The following is a 20498-nucleotide window of genomic DNA, read 5'->3' as shown; positions in this document are numbered from 1 at the left end:
GAATTTTTATTGTCTATTTTCATTTTTGACGCACTTCTCTTTTATTCTTTTACTTTAATCTATATCAAAAATCTTATGTGTCTGAAAAGTTACCTCTTTTTAATGTATTGTGTATTCTACTTAGGGTCGATTGATGGAATGTTTGGGCTTTTTATTGCTGTAAAAGTGTTCATCACAAAAATTCATTGTTGTAAAATCAATAGTTTCCCACTCGCTTTAGAATCAAACAGCGATTAAAATATGTTTTTATTAATATTAATATTTATTAATTATGTTTTCACATTTAATAATTTTTAATATAACATATTATAAGATTTATGTTTCTTTTTTAAACTAAAGAAATTCCTAGCAAACAAAATTACAATAATTAAAAAAAAATATTGTTAAATATTTAAATTATATTATTCCTACTATAATGCATAGTATATAAGTAGTAAGTCTTATACACATTGTCTAAACAGATTTTTAATATGGTTCCTATCACTTTTTTTCGAGCTGTTTTTATTTATTAAAAACCAATTTTTATAAAAAAATAAAAATAAGATCACAAAAAGCATTAAAAACTTTTAATTATTCTGCGGTGTTGAGTTATAATTTTGTATAATATAATATCCTCTATATAGTACTTAATTAATTGTTTTAATTAACCATTAGTACTTCATTACATTTTTTAAAAATTTACTATTTATTAAATGGTTTTCTATTAAGTTTTCCAATAAGTTATGAGTTGTTGTTTGATTTAAAGTAAGTACCTACTTAATTATAAAGTTTTATATTGGAAATAACTAAAACTTATTATTTGGTGTTGTTAGCTTGTAAATTTAAAATTAAGGCTTAATTGGATTTTTCTTGCTATACTAACATTGTATTTTTCTTACGTACTGTGTTGTTTTGGGCTTTGTGAATAGTAACATAATTATTAAAGTATAGCTACTGTGTATTTGTTTAATCATAAATAAAATACTTGTCGGTTGCTACTTCTTACAATTCTCTTCCATCCTGTCGGATACACATAACTGGCATATGGATGATGTGTATTCTTTCAGTTACTTGGAAGTCTTCCAAAAATGCACATAATATTACAATATATTCCACCTCGGTGACAGCCCAAGTATTTTCTCATCTTTGTTTTTTTTTCATGTTTTATTTCTTTTAGGTGAATAACTCCTATCGGTTATTATGAATTCGCATATTATATTTTCCTTGAACGCGTTAGTCCAAGTCGATAAAACCCATCTGGTTCTTCCCTACGTTTTGAGAAGTTTTTCTCGCTAAGTGTTTTCAAAATGAAAGTATACGAACAGTGCGCGTGCTGTGATACCACGTATAATATATATTATACATAAGTATATAGATATATTCGTTTTCCGAGTACCACGAAATGGTGATATTTATGGCTATTGACGGACTTATTGGCTTTAGGCGTCGATTTATAGAAGTGTAAAAGTCTGCAGAAAATTATTGCTTACCCTTTGTTTTTGAAAATTTATAGTTCTTTGTGTGTTCTATTGTTCGCGATGACTTTAAAAACTCAAATTATGAAAATATAAAACTTTGGATATAACTGTAAAAAAAATATTTCATATTTTCCCAAAATAGTTAGCATAAGTTGTATAAAAGTATTGTTGACATATTTTCTTTAACTTAATATAATCATAGTTAATCGAAAATGTTGTATTTTGCTGAGTATCTTATGCTTAACTGCATTATATATTCATAAACTAAAATAAGGTATTTCTAGAAAATAGTATTACAGATAAAATTTCCATATCTTGAATAAAATCAAATACTATCCAAGATTTTTCTGACATCTGTTTTTATTTATTAATATATATTAAACTTTAAAATACTACAATGTAATCAAAAACCTGAATTAAATTATAAGTTATTAAAATATAATCATATTTATAATAAACATCTTAACTATTGTTAACAATAAGTATACAATACCAGCAATTAAATATTATGTTTAGTAATTATTTAAAAAATAAAATAAACATGCATAAGGTGGCTAAAATTCCTAATAGAATTGTATATTCTTTATTTGAATAACATCCTTATTATTTATAAATTTGCTCGATTTCATGGTTAATCAAGAATTAACCATGAAGTTAACCTAGTATTCAATTCTAGGGACATGTAATACTGTGATACTCGTAAAGAATTAATTTTGAATTTTCATTGATAATTGTTTTCTTTCAAAATTCCAGAGTTTTTTTTTTTTAACTTGGTTTAACGCCAAAATGTCTAATAAGTATAATGCATACAATTTTTTATATTTTTTGTAAATGATTTACAATAGTCCAATGCATATACAGGTACGTAATATAACTAATAATTGATTATAAAGTTTTATTTTCCTTTTTTTTTTTTGTAAATATGACGACTGTTTATCACATTTCTTAGAATTGAATGTGTTTTAATAATTTTCTTGTTGTAGTTGAAATGAGTGTGAGTGGTCACTTAAAAAATTAATGCACAGCTGTTAGAAATCTCAATTATATTTCAAACTGCAATTAGTTAAGCTGCACTTTCAAGATTAATTTCATGTTTATACATTATTATTAATTTACTGCAAAATAGTTTAAATAAATATAAGAGCTTAATAGAATATAAGATGAATGATAATATTATAAGTACTTTACCTAATATATCCTTTAGGAGACGGCTTTGTAAATATAATGATACCTATTGGTAGTTGTTAAGTAGTATGTTTAGTTTTGTATTAGAAAATAGAATAGTTTAGAAAATTTATTTAGTTAAGGTTTGAAATTATTAAAATGTTGGTTTGGTTTAAGTAACCATTGTTTTTTTTATGTTATTTTAATATATTAATATCATTATGTCAAACATTTGATGTATTTTATAAGTATATAGGTACAGATATTTTAATTTTGTTTGGAATAAGTGATATAGTGTTTAAATTCTTTATAAAAATGAATTTTTTAAAATAATTTTTGATCATATTAAAGTTGTATCATTGAAGAAAGGACATAATTTTCCTTTTATATAGGATTTTAAGGTTACGTAAGGTATGTTCAATATGTCTAACTCAAGAAAACCAAATTGTGGCATGTTTAATCAGATTTCTTGTATTCTTAAAACATTCAGCTATTTTTTTTTTATTGTTTACTTTTTCCCTTCAATGTCTACTTACATTACATTTTTTTTTTTTAAATTTCAGTTCTAATATTTAGAGGTAATAGTTATGTTGTATGAATGGATAAAACATTGCCATGTCTTTGATAAATAAAACATAAATGCTGATTTTTTTTGTTACTCATCAGTATATAATGCGCTACAGTTGTTATTTAAATTTATTGCCCTGACTTATATATTATGTAAAATGGTTATAATATACTCCATTATATTATTTATAGATGTATATATGATACGGTTTTTATTTTTAGTACTTAACTATACCGCATATACCTACTGTAATAAACAATATACTATTATTGTCATTCATTGTTACAACTCATCGGCAAACATCATGCTCGGTTGTTGATAGGATTTGAGATTTGTCAGAAAGCCGCGTCATTCGGAAGATTGATGTGACTGAATGTTTTAAAAGATATACACAGAAGATTGAATTTAAACATCGTTATTTCAGGAAAAACCATAGTCGGCCTAATGGATTAACTACTGCCGATTTTCCACTAGATATCCGTCTTCATTATTTCTCATTACCAATTCGTCCCCTCCTACAAAACGCCACGCTCGCAATCATCTGTCAATAGGCTTTTTGACGGTCATTTCATCTTAATTGTGAAAAAGTTTGTACATAATATACAAACGGTGTTTATAAAACACCAGAACATTTTTGAGTTTATCGTAATAATATTCAAACATAGATACTGCTACTTCATACAAGAATATTGTATATCAAACTGAACTAGTTAACTGTAATATCTTAACCAACTACCTAATTACTGATTACAAATTTAAATGGTTTAGGTATATTAATGTATTTTTTTTAATCTGTTTAGGATAGTAGTTATTTTGGTATAAAAGTAGAACATTTACTTAATACTTCTTTATAACGCCCGTATATCAAAAATATAATATAATAACATACATTTAAAAAAAAGGAATACATTTTTACCAGTACTTATCATTTTAACTTATTAATAAACGTATATAATCAATTTTAGTTGAAATTAATGCTAATGATAATTATAAAATAATAAAAACTAACTAATAATACCTAAATTAAAAGGTACTATTTAAAAAAACTATTGTGTGAAGAATTTTTTATTGATAAAACCTTATTCCTGAGTTACCAACGGAGTAATGCGTATATGATTGGTTGATTTATATATAGCTATAAAACATAATAGAGGGGAAAAGAAAAAAAACTATAACCAAGACCTACCAAAAGTTACTATACTAGTAGTGCCTTTAATAAATCATTTGGATAATACCTCAACTCCCATGGTATTCCATGGCAGTGACATTATGCTGTTGCAGCACATACATATAAAGCGCTATGTAATGTATAGAAAGTTTATTGCGGTCCATTCTGATGGACGGTCTAAATATTATAAATTTTGGAACGCACCATTGATTTTCAGCAGGTATCATATTTTAATTTAAATGCATTATTTTTGAAAAACTGAATACTATTTTACCTTTTAAAATTAATATTGTTGCTTAGGTATATGCTGTGTTAATTTTGGTTGTTAAATGGTTAATTCCTGCATAAATATAAAATAAAAATGAAATCACAATAAACCACTAATAAAAATAAATAAATCACAATTTAAAGATAGGTTTGATTGTAAACTTTGAGTTTAATGTTTGTTCTTTGCTTTTTCAAAATCTGTTTGTAATTAGTTTTGACTAAATATTAATGATCTAATATAAATTCGTGTTATTCAGCATGAATATAATATACTTAGGTACTATATTACCTTACTAAACATTACATGCATAAGTAAAAGTAATAAATTGCTAATAACCTTCTAAGTTGATGCACCAAGTTAATTTTGTAAAATTGTTTTCTTAACCTAGTCTGTTTTATTACGCTTAACTAGTGCAAATTAAACGATAGTTACAGTAGACCTACGTAAAATTATAATAATTACTTTTAATTGAATGTCAAGCTTCCTCAAATCGTACGGCCAGACAACATTGCGTGCCTGTATAACTTCTATACGGGTCGTTGTTCCAAACTGAATTGGCTAGTGCATCACATGATATTATTATGCTTCTATTGCATTGCATTAATAATAGTTTTCTAGTAACGTTTTGTAAACATAAATATTATTCGCGTGATTAAGTATTAACGCTTTTGTTGAAAGATTGTGATTTTCCACAAATTATAAAATAAGAACATACATGTTTACATGTCTTCTGTGCAATCCAAGTAAACATAATGTGGGTTTTCATTTAAATATATTAATTGACCTTTAAAATAGCAAGTACACTAAATATAATATGTAATAGAATTACTAATTTTACCACTAAATTATCGTATGTAAGAAATATTTGTTATATAATATACATATTATGTGCTATAAAAAAATATAGACATTTGGTGAAGCTATAAATTGTATAGAATTTAACTAACTTTAAATTGTATGCTGAAAAAAAATCGAAATTTAGCGGGTACTTACATATTTAATATAGTTTAAATTATAGCTTAAATATTGTATTGAGTGAGTTATCCATTAAAGCAGTCAATCGTTTTAAAGTTAACTTATGAGTATGTCTGCGCATAATTTGTTTTCTTTCTTATTTGATTCAGTAGGCTAATATTTAGTTGTTAACTTCACTATAGGAGTGAATTGAGCACTTATCAAATTTAAAGTTATAAACATTATCTGTACTTTTATGTTGGTTTTTTTTAAGTTACCTACTTAATTTATTGTGAAGATAATGGGCGTGTAAAAATTAAAAACTTTAAAATATCCATTATTGAAGTCAAATTGAATGTAATAAAAAAGTCAACGACCTACATTTTTTGTTTATCTATTATGATAAATTAATAATATATTTGCCATGTTTTCATTTTACTTTGAATTTCTTAATACTATTAACATTATTCAAACTGCCATGAATCTCATTACAATATTTGAATAATGTATATAACATCAAGTTTTGTTAAGTTCATTGATTTTCTAAAACCTATTTAATAAACCTTAATACATCATACCTTTTTATACCTTATATAATATATCTCATGCCATACGAATAAATAAATAAATAAATAATATATCTTATAAAATGGTTGTTGTAATTAACTTAATTTTATTAAGTTTGTATAATAATTAATATTTATTTATTTATTTATACATATTTGTAAATAACTGTTGTTATTCCTTAAATATTATTGTATAACTAAAATATAAATCTATTAACCTACGATTATGAATAATTACATTTTATAATTTTATTGATGTAGTTGAATTGTTGAAGTGACAATAATACCACTGAAGTTTTTGTTTAGTAGATTTTATACACCCATATTCGTGTTATTAGAAATTATATGATATAAAATATATAGTATTTATATTTTTTCTATTTTAAATAATGTTATATGACACATAAGGTAATGTTATATTTAAATGTAATATGGTGTATAACCAACTATATATCCATATAAATAACTATCGTTTTAAACTTCATTCAGATCTAATTTATGCAACGTACATAATATTTGATTCATTTATAATAATCAAACATTAATAACTGGACTTAAGTTCAATAAAGACATTACTTGAGATTATAATATTCATAATTATTTACTTGCCTGGAGTTATTACGTGAGTAATAATTGTAATTAAGTTTGTTACATGAATATTTATATTATTTAAGTTTTTAACGGAATAATAATAATAATACATTTTATGAATCCTACCTTTAAATAATTGATCATCAGATTAATAAGTAGGTAATTGAACATTTGGGATCATATTTACATCATAATATTTATAATACACGCCAATTACAAAAATATTTTTATATTATACTAATAAAACCAGTATGTGACGATATTTAAATGGTAGTAATAACTGTGAAGGTTTTCGTTCGAAACATTTATTTATATGTACACTGTGAGGTTTTTGGGAGAGAGAGAAAAAGAGGTTTAGTGGGCGGAAACTGAGCGGCTCGGATTTTGCGCCGTCCACGCAGACAGACAGGCAACCGCTAAAACGTCACCGTCCCGGAACGGCCACAGTCGTTCGCCCGTTCTTAAGCGTGTGGTGCTGTTGAACAACATCAACTCTCGTACTTTTTAGTTTTCATTATTCATGAATGATATCGCAGTTTAAGTTTGTAAAAATTATATTTTCTTGTTGTAAATATGAAGACTTGTAATTATAAAATTAATTTTATCACTGTATGACATTATAATTACACCATCATGGGACAACCACTATCTTCAAAACATGAATATATGGTAAAATTAACAAACAATTATTTTAAATCGATTTTAACGAGTTTGGCATTTATTTTACTTTTGTCAAGATGCTTTACGAATGCCGATATATATTCGTTAGAATCTTATAATCAATAATAAAACAATTTATAACGATTTATACTATGCAAAATTAATATTTAAAAATAACATTTAATTAAAAAATCAGATTTTTTGTAGACTTATAAATAAATAGTCTTAAATTTCAATATTTTTTATTTATACATCATACATATTACTAAAATAGATTTTAAATTTATTTAAATTTATTAGAATTAAAAGATTTGAACTTAAGTTTATTTTGTATTATTAGGTACACATCATTATTGTTTGAATAAAAAATTTAGTTTATGCATATATTATATAGTGTTCATTATACGATGTACTTTAACATCTAACTATACCTAATCAATTTTATTCATTGATTTTGATACAGGCTAAGCACTTTTTATATGTCGGTACATTTATGATAGATAACAATGCTGTATACGAAATTACAAATTTAGATTAAGGTATAATAATAATACCGATTTTACGTTACTTTCCGATCTTTAATTGTCTTGTTTGATTTAAAAAAAAATGTATACATAAAAAAAATTAATAAAATTGACTATTACTAAGACGTTTTGAAATTATCGTATTTTACTTCTTGATTTTCGAAGAATAGATAATTAAAAACGTTTTTATTTATTTATTATTGATAATAAAAATTATAGATTAGTATAAATACCTGATTTGTTCATTTTTAAAAATAAATTATGGTTAGCAAAAAATGATATTGTATTTTTCATTAAAAATCTGAGATTTGTCGGAAATTGAATCCGTCAGGTCTTCGACCGGAATCAGTCTCAGGAGAAATTAACTTGCTGACTTGTCTACGTGATCTTAGCTGAAAATATAAATGTTTTTAAACCTCATGGTAAGTTGTATACGGTTTCTTTGGCTGTGGTTTAAGGTTTCAAAAGATCCGCGTAAGACTTTTTTTTTAGGTCGTCGCATACGCGCACGCGTTCATGCATAATCTAATGTACTCATGGATTCTCACCTTCGGGTGCAATTTTATATACATCATTTTCATTTTTTTGTTATTTAAAAAAAATATATCATTCTTACATCGACAGAAATAGTTAGGTCGTTAACATAATTTCAATTATTATTTTATATTTTATGGCCATTGTAAATTTCATATCATTATTATCAGCAATAGACCTTACCTTAATCCAATCTTTGAACTTGGCGTGTAAATGCATTTTGTGTAAAATAGTCGCCTCTGGTCATTTCTAAAAGCCTATTGCGAACAAACGCGGTTGAGTGAACACGATATTAGTCCATTCCAGCTAAGGTCGGTCATCTCTTGGTTAGTAGGCTGTGCACATTTTCATCAGAATATCAAACCTGCAAATGTTTTCAAACAAGTTATATGTTGGAATGTGAGTTGTTATTTGACGACGCTGTAAGTATATAAAATGCTGCAAGCGAGTACAGGAACTATGATTGAACGAACTTTTCCTTTGCTTTCAAAGGCCTGAAGGCTAAAAACGGAAGTTAATTAATTTAACACGTGCCCAAAAAACTTTTAGACTGTATAAACGACTTGAGTTGCTTCACTCGTTTACCGTGAATTTCCGGTTATTTTTGAAACTTTTACCAAAATATAAAAAACATTCCTAGCGATTAGATTACTCATTGTAGACTTCAAATAAATCGATTTAATTGTATTAAGCTACAACTTACTATTATGAAAATATTGTATAAAACTAAAATATTCATAAATTTATTTCAATACAATATTATTATGATAAAAATATGGGCGTTGAAGAAATTCGTTTAAAATAAAATCTTTTTGGAAAAATAATTTCCTCTTTGTATTCAATACCTTTCAATACTTTACCCCTCGATTCTATTTACTGATACTTTATTGTTTTTGTTATTTCTAGATGATTTTTTTTTATCCTGTTTGTTTAGTATTTTGTGAACGAGATAGTTGAAAATAGGTACCTAATTTTTAATTAATATAGAAGTATGATATACACATTTCGTACTTATAAGACCCGTACCTACTTTAATATCCAAACGACCTCAACAAATTTAAACTTACATAATTAATGCGTATTCAGTATCAATATTCAATAGTGATACCTATTTATAATGACTTAATAAGTGCTCTTATGGTTCCATTAACAATATCATTAAGAAAGCTTTTAAAAAGTGACAAACGTTTCGTTTTCAAAAGACTTATGTTTATTACTGTTTTCGTGTTGTTTTCCACTTGGGTTATTTGGCCCTAAGGAGAAATAAATTACACTATTGTTTTTTGTTGTACTTTATCTTTTGTCTCTTCGGACTTTAACTTGAGTAAAAACGATTTCTAGTCCTGATTTTGTTAAAATTAGTTGAATTGAAACAACCAATGTATTATGTTATAATTTATATTGTGTTTATCATTTATGTATAATTTAATATATTATAACTTATATATCAGTGGTGTATAATATATTATAATCTTTACGATTATGTTTACCGTCTAGGTATGTCATATTTTATTATACAGCTATGACTTTACTACTAACGTCATATTCGAATACAGTTTTTTGTTGTTGTTGATGTTTCATTGAAATGTATACACTTTACAACATACGCCATATTAAAATATAGGTTATCAACATATTGTGAATTATGATGTATTGTTTTGTTTTGACACGTTTTATTTAATATCACTATTGCTGAAAAAATCGGTATATCATATTGTACACAGGCTCCAAAAAGTTTTTCTCAATTTTTCATTCGTGTTTTGTACATACTTGAATACGTGATAAATATCCAATCTTAGAAAAAGCTTGTGTACAGAAATCATGTATTTTTAGTTCCAATGTGAACTTCAAATTGAAAATTAATGTTCAACTTCCCTATTTTTCCATCCCTTTATACACTTGACCTAGAATCGTGTTATGCCAAAAAATGTATTACCAGACATATATTCTAGAATGTTTTTTTTTTTTTTTTGTGTTAATATGTAAAAATATACTCATCACATACTATGCGATAAATTCTCAATATGTGACCTATACTAAATAACATAATACTAATCATATTATGTTAAAATGTTAACACAATATTTAAAAAAATACTGGGACATGGGAATTGGTTGGTCAATAAAAGTGGATTTATTATATCTGTAAAAGATATGGTGGACATATATATATATATATACAGAGCATTTTTAACTGATACATTTTATGTCAAATGAGGTAATGCATGAAACGTTTTGAAAAACACTTATTAGATGGTAAAACCAATTGTTCACCGGTAACCTTTAATTTGGTTCTGAAAAAAATTTCCACAAAAACAAAAATATTATTTTAAAAATTTTACGTTTATTGAATTTTAATAGAATTAGCTCATTGTTTTCATAAAAAAAATTAACTGAACTAAAATGTATCATTTTATATTTGATCCCAACAATAACAACAACGATGGTACAAGTATGTCAGTATGTAATTTGTATTTTCCATATACATTGGATACGTTTTATAATATAACATTTTACATAAAGTAACAGAGAGAAGCTTAGGCACTGTAAAATTCGTCAAATCTTAAATTTAATATACTTTAATTATTATTAGACATAATGTATGCACATACGTCAGAAAATTAATACTTGGAAGTCGCCAAAAATCGAATTCATCGGTAAAAAATAACTTAATTAATATTCTGGTTAATCCTTTATTTATCTTGTGATATTTTTTTGAAAAAGTAGGTATTATTATAATACTATATAGGTATGCTATTTTTTTTCAAATTACAAATGTGTTGCTTTATAGTAGGTATTTGATTTTGATGCAATCAAAAATATCTTAAAGTTTATAAATTGAAGTATTTTTTTTTAATATACAATAAATTGGCGTAATTGATGTAGTTAAAAGTAAAAATATAAATGATAAAAATATCCAAATTCAATTTAATTAATTTAATAAACATAAACTATGTTTCAATATATTGTAAATATTTTTAGTTCAATATCGTAAAATCTTTTGTGATCGTATACACATTAAGAAACTTCTCAAGTTTTAAATCATTGCTCGGTGGAAATTAATCATATTAATTACATTCCACATCTATTTTTATTTATTTATTATCACCAATTCTAATTAAAATAAAGAAGTTAATAATTTATATAATAAAAATGGCTTTGGGTGTAAGTCTGTACATTTTATATACAATATTATGCTTGTGTACTTAAACTGATAAATGTAATATTTTAAGATTATTTTTTTATTCCATATAATCTTTTTCGGTAAATAACTAAAAAAACTCCAGAAGATAATAATATGATAAAAGTATTCTCTCACTGGGTTAGCCTTAGGGTTTTTATACGGGTTTCCAGGGGATGCATTGATTTATGGGTTGACTGTCGTAGGGAGGTTTATTACCAAAGGAACTTAAAGGGTTTTTCTACACTGGTAAAAGTTTTCGCTGTAAAATTTTTTACGGTTTTTCAAGTTTAATTAACGTTGTGGATGTATTGAATTTCCTACTACGACTGTGTGTTGTGTAAAGAACCCAATAAGTGTAGCGTATGATATAAGTGAGTTAGATAAACACGTCTGATACTAAAATTCTTAATCTGAAAAATCGTAAATGGTTGACAGAGAAATAGTAACTATTTCAACTTGAAAATACTTGTATAATTATTATATATATATATATATGGGATGACCCACGAAGATCTGGCATACCAACAAATGAAATAACTTTTGTTCTAATCAATATTTTTAAACATTTTCGTTTTTTAACATAATGCATAGACACTTGAGCTACATTTTTTAAAATCAATTTTTAAGGTATTAAAAAAAAAATTTAAAAATGTAATTATATTTAAAAAGACTTTTTTAAATATTGATTAGAACAAAAGTTATTTAATTTGTCATAATGTCAGATCTCCGTGGGACACTGTATATTCGAAGCATATAAATATAATTGTTGTATGATCATTATTTTTCTTACAAGAAATTAAAATTAAAATTTGAATTAAAATGGCTGTGTTTGATTTATAATTTTTTTTATTTTGTTACATGGATGTTTAAAAGACAAATTAAGTTAGCGTTGAAATTCCAAAAACTTGCTTTTGCAGGAATGATAGTAGTTTTAAGTTTTTTTTTTGCATTAATATACTTTTATTATTTACTATAACCACGCCAATTTTTTTTAACTCTTTTTCTTTTTGATTGTTAATGCAAATGTGTTTACGACATCTGTTATTCTGTACATGTAGTTATTAGTTATTCAATCAAATATGATTTTCATCCTTAACATGTATAATTATTTAAATGTCAGTTGTTTATATGCGTAACAATAATTAAAATAAACTTTATTTATTAATAACAAACTTTTTTTTTTTTTTGATTGATCTTAATAAATATTATAAATATTGTTTCAATATTGCAGAATTATACCACTAATATAATACCTTTGGTGCTATAATACTGGTGTAAGAATTTATTGTCGAGGGCTGGCCTTATGGAGTACAATACTCCGGTTTGCAATGTTGAAATAGATACCAACTGAAATGTATATGGCGTAACAAAAATAGTCATATTGTTTGTCATTATTATTAGATCTGAGCGTGGTATTGGGTATATTGAAGGATATTGTGTGGGGAATTTATATAAATGGGACACTTTGTAGCCGTTGGATGTTATTCCACGGCGTGTCGTATAGGCAATTCACCTGCTCCCGTGTGTTTTTCGTTTGAAAATGTAATAAACGACAATAATAACATTACTACTAAAGCTACTGTACTGTATTAGTACAATATTAGTATCATAAAAGTAACGTTTTTGATGTGATGATTAGGGCGCGGGTATTGTTGCATTTACAACTTTTCTTCTATAGTTCCAATTTATTGCTAAGTACGTATTAAATGCGTGTCATCGATATACACATTATATGTTTTATTATTATTATTATTATTGTAGAATTTTATATTTCAATTTATAACAGTGCTTATAATTATAACAACACGTTGTTATATTTTTTTGTGTAGTACTACGATAAATTTTAGTAGCTTTTTCATGCTACAACATCCATGCCTTAGTGATCACATTGTGAATTGACAAAAAATATGAAATAAAATAATAGATGTGGATAATATAATTTAACTTAGTGTTTTAGAATGATTGTGATTAAGTATTGTTAGAAACGTACGTTCATATTGATCGACGATGGAAATTGGTTATGTTTTTAAATTTATCTTTACGTCAAACCAATTATTTTAACACTGTCACTGTTGCCTATAATGTTATGAATATGTTTTAATGCTTTGTAATTGTTTAAAAACGTGAACAATTTTTCATGGTAATTTAAATACGTATATCATACCACTTTGTATAATTATCTATATATTAGTTATTACATACATACATATTTATTGTGTATTATTCTTCATGTACCTACATACTATTATAAATAATATGTTAACAGTTAACCTATAATTGATTTATATATTTTCATGTCAAACTTATATTTGTAATTTTTCATTGCTGAGTTTAAAATAATACAATAAATTGTATTTTCCCTTTGTTAGAAAATCATATTTTTTTTCGTCACTACCTACCAAAGTTGTTTCAGATAATTTTTTTAATGTCTTAATTACCAGCAACTCAGATATTGATCGTACCCCTGATTTCTGGCAGTTAATGAATATAAAAAAAGTATGGACATATTGTAACTATTATGAGTTCTCAAGATATAATGTTAACCAGTATGTGATGTGAAGTGAAGTTATATATTTACTACCTAGTTGTATACAATTGAGTGAAAAACAAAGAAAAACTCGTATCGCAAACATGCAACGAGTTTTGTGTATACCTTACTCTTAAAACGCTCAAACTTGACGCGCTGTTTTTGGAGTACCTTTGGCAAACATAGTATTATATAAATGTGAACCATACCTACTTGAATTGTGTAGTATGTATTATATTATAAAGTATATATATATATATAGTTGCATGACATTGTATACCTCTATATATAGAATATAAAGTTGCGGGCGTGTAGTGCTGCACTATATATAGGTACCTACATTATACGAGGTAGGTTACGACCTTCTTTTAATTGGAACGGTATACGATCTGCGCTCATCGTCACTGTTGCCGGTAACGGTCGTTCAATTTCGGTGGGTAATATCATTATCACCGTGTTTACCGCGGGTTTCATTTAAGACGCTTCGCAGGTCGGCCGCACGCTGACGATCCGGTGGAGAAGTTACGTCCGTTTCAATGAGCTTAACGCACGTCCCACACGCGACGGTCATTTCATCCCTTATTCGTCCGCCACGCCTACCCCCCATCCTAACCCATCCCGTGCGCATTTGCAATGAAGTCAGGACATTTGGACAGCGCGGGACTGTTGCAAAAGTCCTAATTTGTATGCGTTCCACGTGCGAACACTTGGCGTTTGGCAAACAACACGTTGCGACCTTTCCGCATGTATCTATCCGCTCATTGCTGCAGCTTCGCGCATTGCTCAAGTCCGTGTAAATCAACCCTGAAGCAGTTGCAGCACTGCCTTGTCTGTTGCGGGGGCTGCAGATTACTTAATAAAAGGCGCTAAGCCGCGAAAACGGATTCCGTGTGCAAAACTCATCTTCTCGAAATATCGTCCCGTATATAGTTGTATATAATATAAATATAGATGTATATATATATATATATATATATATATATATAGATTGCGTGTCAGGATTACATCCCGAAGGGGGTATGTCCAAACACTTCGTGAACTTCGATTTATATACCTATACGAGCGTATTTACACATATATAAACTCAATATGTTTGTTTGTGTCTATATGTAATGTGTATATTATATATAGAGAGAGATGTCTCGCACGTATCTGCGCGAGGATTAAAAAACACTGGAAAACTACCCCTCGTTTCATTATAGTATTCTACCGTCGTATCGACGTCCTGGGCACAGTGAATGTGCGTTATATATATAAATACAGGAGGACCATCTGTTTGATAAATAGACAGCGAAATTGGTCGATGCGGTGCAGTAATCCACTTTGAACGGACACCATATTTCGCCTGTGTGTCTGCTCTTCCCTTTCGCCGGTCGTGACGTGAAAAACAATCGGAGAAACGAACCGAACATTTTTCCTCTTTTCGTTTCACTCCACTCTCTATCACTGTACATATATATTTATATATATATATATATATATATATATATATATATAGAGAGAGAGAGAGATGACTGTGTTGGTTGTGGTAGATCGGTGAGGGTGACACCTTGGACTAATGTCCCTTAAACAAGATTTTCCGCTCCCTACTCTTTTTCATTTTTATTTTTTAAGAAAACACAATTACTGAACGTATTGTTAAATCTTTCCATCGTGTCCCTTAATCATCATTGCGTTCGTATAATAATTAAAGTACCTATCTACCTAATTTTAAATTCAACACAAACAGTAGTAATTTGTTTGAATATTACATGTGAATTCAACTCTGCTACTATAATTCAATATTATTATTTTTATCGTCTTACGTGTTTGACTATTGTTCCTTTTCTACGGAAATGTCAATTAAAATAAATACAAATGTTATTAAATGTCAAACTTAAGTTTTTGTACACGCATACAGTATACAGGGCGATTTATACTCACCCCCTTTCTTTAATAATGAAGCTGTTCAAAATCTGATTTTTGGATTCTTCAAATATACTCAAAGACCATATTTTAAAATTCTTGAGATTTTATTATCACCTAAAGAGTGTCCTGTGGCGATACAAACTTTTGTATTTCAAATGAGAACCCCAATTTTTTACTGTAAATTATTTAGTGGATAATTTTTATTTCAATAAATCAAAATTCTAATCGGTAGTTTTTGAGGTATTTAACATTGTATTCTATGGATAAAAGGTCCATGGCTTAGGCTCTTATGAGATATGTGGACTATGGTGAATATGAAAGAAATTGTCATTAATATTAATCCATCAACATAAATAAATTTGTAAAAACGATCTAAGTGTCATAAATACTAGTTCCAATAGTAAATGTATTTTACACTTTTGTAAAACAATTTTTAAGAACTATTATTCTTAGTACAATAAATTGGAAACTGCTCAATACATCAAAATTCTAAAAACAGTTATCCGCTAAATAATTTACAGTAAAAAATGAGATTCTCATTTGAAAAACAAAAGTGAGTATCGCTGCCGGAAACTCCTTAAGTGGTACAAAAATCACATGCATTTGAAAATATAGTCTTTGAGTATATTTAAAGATTCCAAATATCAGATTTTGAATAACTTCATTATTAAAGAAAAATTAAAAAAGGGGTGAGCATGCTTGATAAATCACCCTGTATATAGTGAATTTTATATAAGAACAAAGCAAAACAAATCTTTCTTTCTATTTATGGGTTGAATAAAAATATAAAATGTTAATAAATAAATAATAATTCAACAAGAGTACGATTTTATGTATTCTATTTAAACTTTTTAATCATTGTAATATTAATTTTTATCTGGTAGGTATGCCATAATAATATCATTAATTAAAATGTTTTATACCTGTCAGAAATTCAGAAATATGACAATAGTTCCATAGTGAAATTGATTCAAATAAATCGAGTCGACCATGTCATGGTAGTATTAAAAATATGCTGTATGTTTACATAACTTTTTTTAAACTTTTTGGTGAATAATGGCTTTAATCCCAGTTTTAATTAAAATATCAACTTTGTGGGTTTTAAAATTATTTTCAAAGTTCTTTTTTCTTATACTTAAATATCAAAATCAGATTAATAAAATTACTTGGATGTAAAATTTTGAAACTTGTAATGGTCGATTGTTAGTATACTATGTGGACGTTGTTTCTATAAATTACAACTTGCAATCGATTATCAATGTTGACTGTTGACGTTTTTTAATTTTTTTTTTTGTATGATTGAATGCGTGATACACTTTTTAAACCTTCTGGGAAAAAATGTTAAAATAAACTCGAGATAGATATGTGTGTTTTCTTTCGGACACGTCTTTTGTAATTTTTCTCGCAGAATAGTTTCTCAAACGTGTAAATCTTTAGATTATTTATCTTGTGAAATATTTTATGACACGGTTTGTTGTATGTTTCTTTTAGGATGCAAAAGAAAAAAAAACTTTTTTCAAATTCATCGTGTGTATTGTTTTATGTGAAATAAATAGTAAATAAATATTGGTATAGTACTCGCAGCGTCCTTTTTGTTATTGTGTTATAGAAATTTGTTTTGTAAATAAATTTATACCTACTACCTTTGTGTTTATCTATGATGCATTGTGTATATGCGAGTGTACATATTTTATAGATTCAAGATGTAAGTTTGATCATAATACTGATATATTTTTATGTGTTATAATAACGACGGCGATCGAAAATATTACAATATAAATAAATGTTGATGTTTGGTTTGTGTTATTTTCACTAACTATGTGTATATATATTCTATCATGGACTACATATTTTTTTTTTATATATATATTTTTAAAGTTATTCTTATATATATATATAGAAACTGTTTTAATATTTGAAAAGATAAAAAGTAATTTGCGGTCATTCAGTGGAAACTATATACTTATAAATGAATAATTTAAACTAATTCCGTGTAATTTATTATTCGACCAGCTGCGCTTCAGTGGCGTATACCTACATTGCTTCTTTTTTTTTTAATCTTTTTTTTGCAACTTTGCGTTTTTTGTTTAATAATTAATAGTGACGCGTTATGTTTACCATGATATAGCCGCGTATATATATATATATTTATACAACCAAGCCGTTTTTCTATAAAATAATATAATGGCGTGAAGCATCTTGGCAAAGGTCGTTCGTCTGAGAGTGTATAAACATTTTAATATAATAACTCATATACTATATTTCTATATAAGAGTTTCTCTTGGTCGGCGAATACTAATATTTTTTTATCATATCGTATTGTACATGCGTTTTAAAGAATCGTTGTGCCGCAGCCGCTGCCACCGAAATGTCGACGACGGACTGCGTGGCTTCGCCTCGATGGTGTTGGCGGTGGTGATGATTGTTAGTGCGATGTCTAGCGCAAACGTCACGGACGACGATAGCGAAAGCTGCAGCGGCACAGTATCCGTGTCCACAGTCGCTGCAGCAGCCGAACACGATGCGTCGTCCGCAGAAGACCAAATTCTGTTTCTTAAGGTAAGAGGGGAGTAACCCTAGGCGGACTTTTTGTGGACCGTCGTGGGTTTTTTCGGTCTTCTTCCGGATGAACTCCACCCTCCACCATCACCCCTCCACAAATTATGTATCGTTGTTGTCGTAACCGACTGACCGCAATTGTAAACCACCTGCCCAGAGAGTGCTAATAAACAAAAACCACCCACCCGTCGCGTATACAGTTCCGGAGCATAAATAAAGTACGAACCGAACGTTTTGATAGTGTCCGTTTGTATATGTATGTATAGTGTATATATTAAAGATGATCCGTTTAACATAAGACACTCATATTTCAAAAACATTATACATTTTTTAATTATAACATTCCAGTACAGAATTTTTTTGGGCACATACAAATTTTGGACGAATTGTTTTTGAGTAATGAGTATTTACTTAAGTTTAGTTTTGAAGACCGGAGTGAAGTGGAGTAGTTTCTAAGAACCTTGCAAAGCAAAAAGTTGGTCTACAACTCGGCTCGTCTAAAGCTTTAAATACTTATACATATAGCTAATTAACTATTATTTTTTGAAATTAAATTTTTGAAAATCGAGTACTCCAAATAATATATTCTGCTCCAGAGTAGGAAATTAAAAATGATATCCATTAAAACCAATAAAATATATAATTATTGTATTCCAAAAATTTAGTCTTATAATGGCTTTTATATTTATATAAAATAAGTATTTTTTAAAGTTAGTGTTTCTTGAAGTAATGAGAGCCTTACTTCAGATTGAACTCGCCGTTATACGGTAAGGACACTAAAGAATTAATGTTTTTTAAAAGTTTTACTATAAAATAAAAAAAACGATGGCAAATTATTAGAATGAGGTATATCTTGGTTCTACTTAACATTTCGTTTATATTTAAAAAATTATTTTTGCTTGAGGGCCGCAATCTCACCTTAAGCACATATTCCTCGTTTGTTTTTCACTACACGGTTTATCACTTAGTTAAAGATGATTTTGTATCAAATTTGATTTTTAGTTGATACAATATATTGTTTATAAACCATTTGAAAACTTATTTTTCAAATCAGCCGTTTCGCCGTAGTTGTAATGTGTGATATACTTCTATAATATACCACTCGTATATTCAGTCCCCTCGCCCACATTATGTTGTAAGTGCAATTCAGATATTGCCACTGCCGTCAACTATACTATATATAATATATATATACAGGGTGATTCTTTTCAATACTCGTATGGTGTTTGTGTGTAAATAGTAAATACCACCTAACATACAACTATAATACACAAACACCACTCAAAACCGCCCAATTTTGGGAGGCTATATCTTGTAAACGGATGAACGAAAAATGAAAAATGAAATGTCAAAATTCATTGAAAAAAATAGCCTTTTTAGTTTATGAAATTTTAAGTAAGTATAGGCTGTCATTTGAAAATCAAAAGTTGATAATTGTTTACCTGATAAATATAAGGGTGAAAATATTTAAAAATATATATAGTTCTTGAACAAGATGGATTTAAAATTTTGAAAAAAAAAAGTCAATAGTTTTTGAAATAATGAGTGTTGTTTAATAAAATAATCACCCTGTATATATATATATATCACATAATATTGTAATGTATACCAACGTATCAATTTTAAACACCACTCGATGGCATATTAAATTATATTTACTCGTAGGCCGTGTATCGCCGTCTGTCGGCTTCGCGGCACTGTATAAAAAGATGTACGCGTTTGTGAAACTTTTTGAACGATAAAGTTCGAAAAAGTTTCCTCAACGGAAGACTTTAAAAAAAAAGAAGAATCAACCACCCCGCCGCGTGTCTGGGTCGGTGGTGGATACTTCAAAACCAAACTGTGACCATATTATGTGTATTATTAT

At 27.5% G+C, this 20498-nt stretch overlaps 1 protein-coding gene and 1 long non-coding RNA gene across 4 annotated transcripts in view; one reads left to right on the top strand and one right to left on the bottom strand.

Annotated features, from left to right (window-relative positions):
* Nucleotides 1–20498, top strand: part of LOC107171226 (uncharacterized protein CG43867) — a 93116-nt gene that overhangs the window by 25660 nt on the left and 46958 nt on the right. Inside the window, exons 1-2 of one of the 3 annotated variants that reach the window (XM_089225680.1) lie at nt 7187–7405; nt 18411–18631. The exons of 1 other annotated variant lie outside the window; for it this stretch is intronic. In XM_089225680.1, the coding sequence (XP_089081806.1) occupies nt 18473–18631 (159 nt within the window). In that variant the 5' untranslated portion in view covers nt 7187–7405; nt 18411–18472. Of the gene's footprint in view, nt 1–7186; nt 7406–18410; nt 18632–20498 lie in introns of those variants that run through there. One more of the 3 variants, XM_089225681.1, reaches the window with a different exon arrangement.
* LOC149056364 (uncharacterized) overlaps nt 8160–20498 on the bottom strand; it is a 47953-nt gene continuing 35614 nt past the window's right edge. The window contains exons 2-3 of the long non-coding RNA XR_016191397.1: nt 8638–8818; nt 8160–8312 (exon numbers count right to left, since the gene is read on the bottom strand). This is a non-coding gene — a long non-coding RNA (uncharacterized LOC149056364). The remainder of the gene's footprint in view (nt 8313–8637; nt 8819–20498) is intronic.

The sequence above is a fragment of the Diuraphis noxia genome, unplaced genomic scaffold, assembly GCF_037042655.1.
Source record: "Diuraphis noxia isolate RWA-SAM2 unplaced genomic scaffold, SU_Dnox_SAM2 contig0004, whole genome shotgun sequence".
NCBI classification, from domain to species: domain Eukaryota; kingdom Metazoa; phylum Arthropoda; class Insecta; order Hemiptera; family Aphididae; genus Diuraphis; species Diuraphis noxia.
Note: the sequence above shows the minus strand (reverse complement) of the source record. Positions and strands in the feature narration are given on the sequence as shown.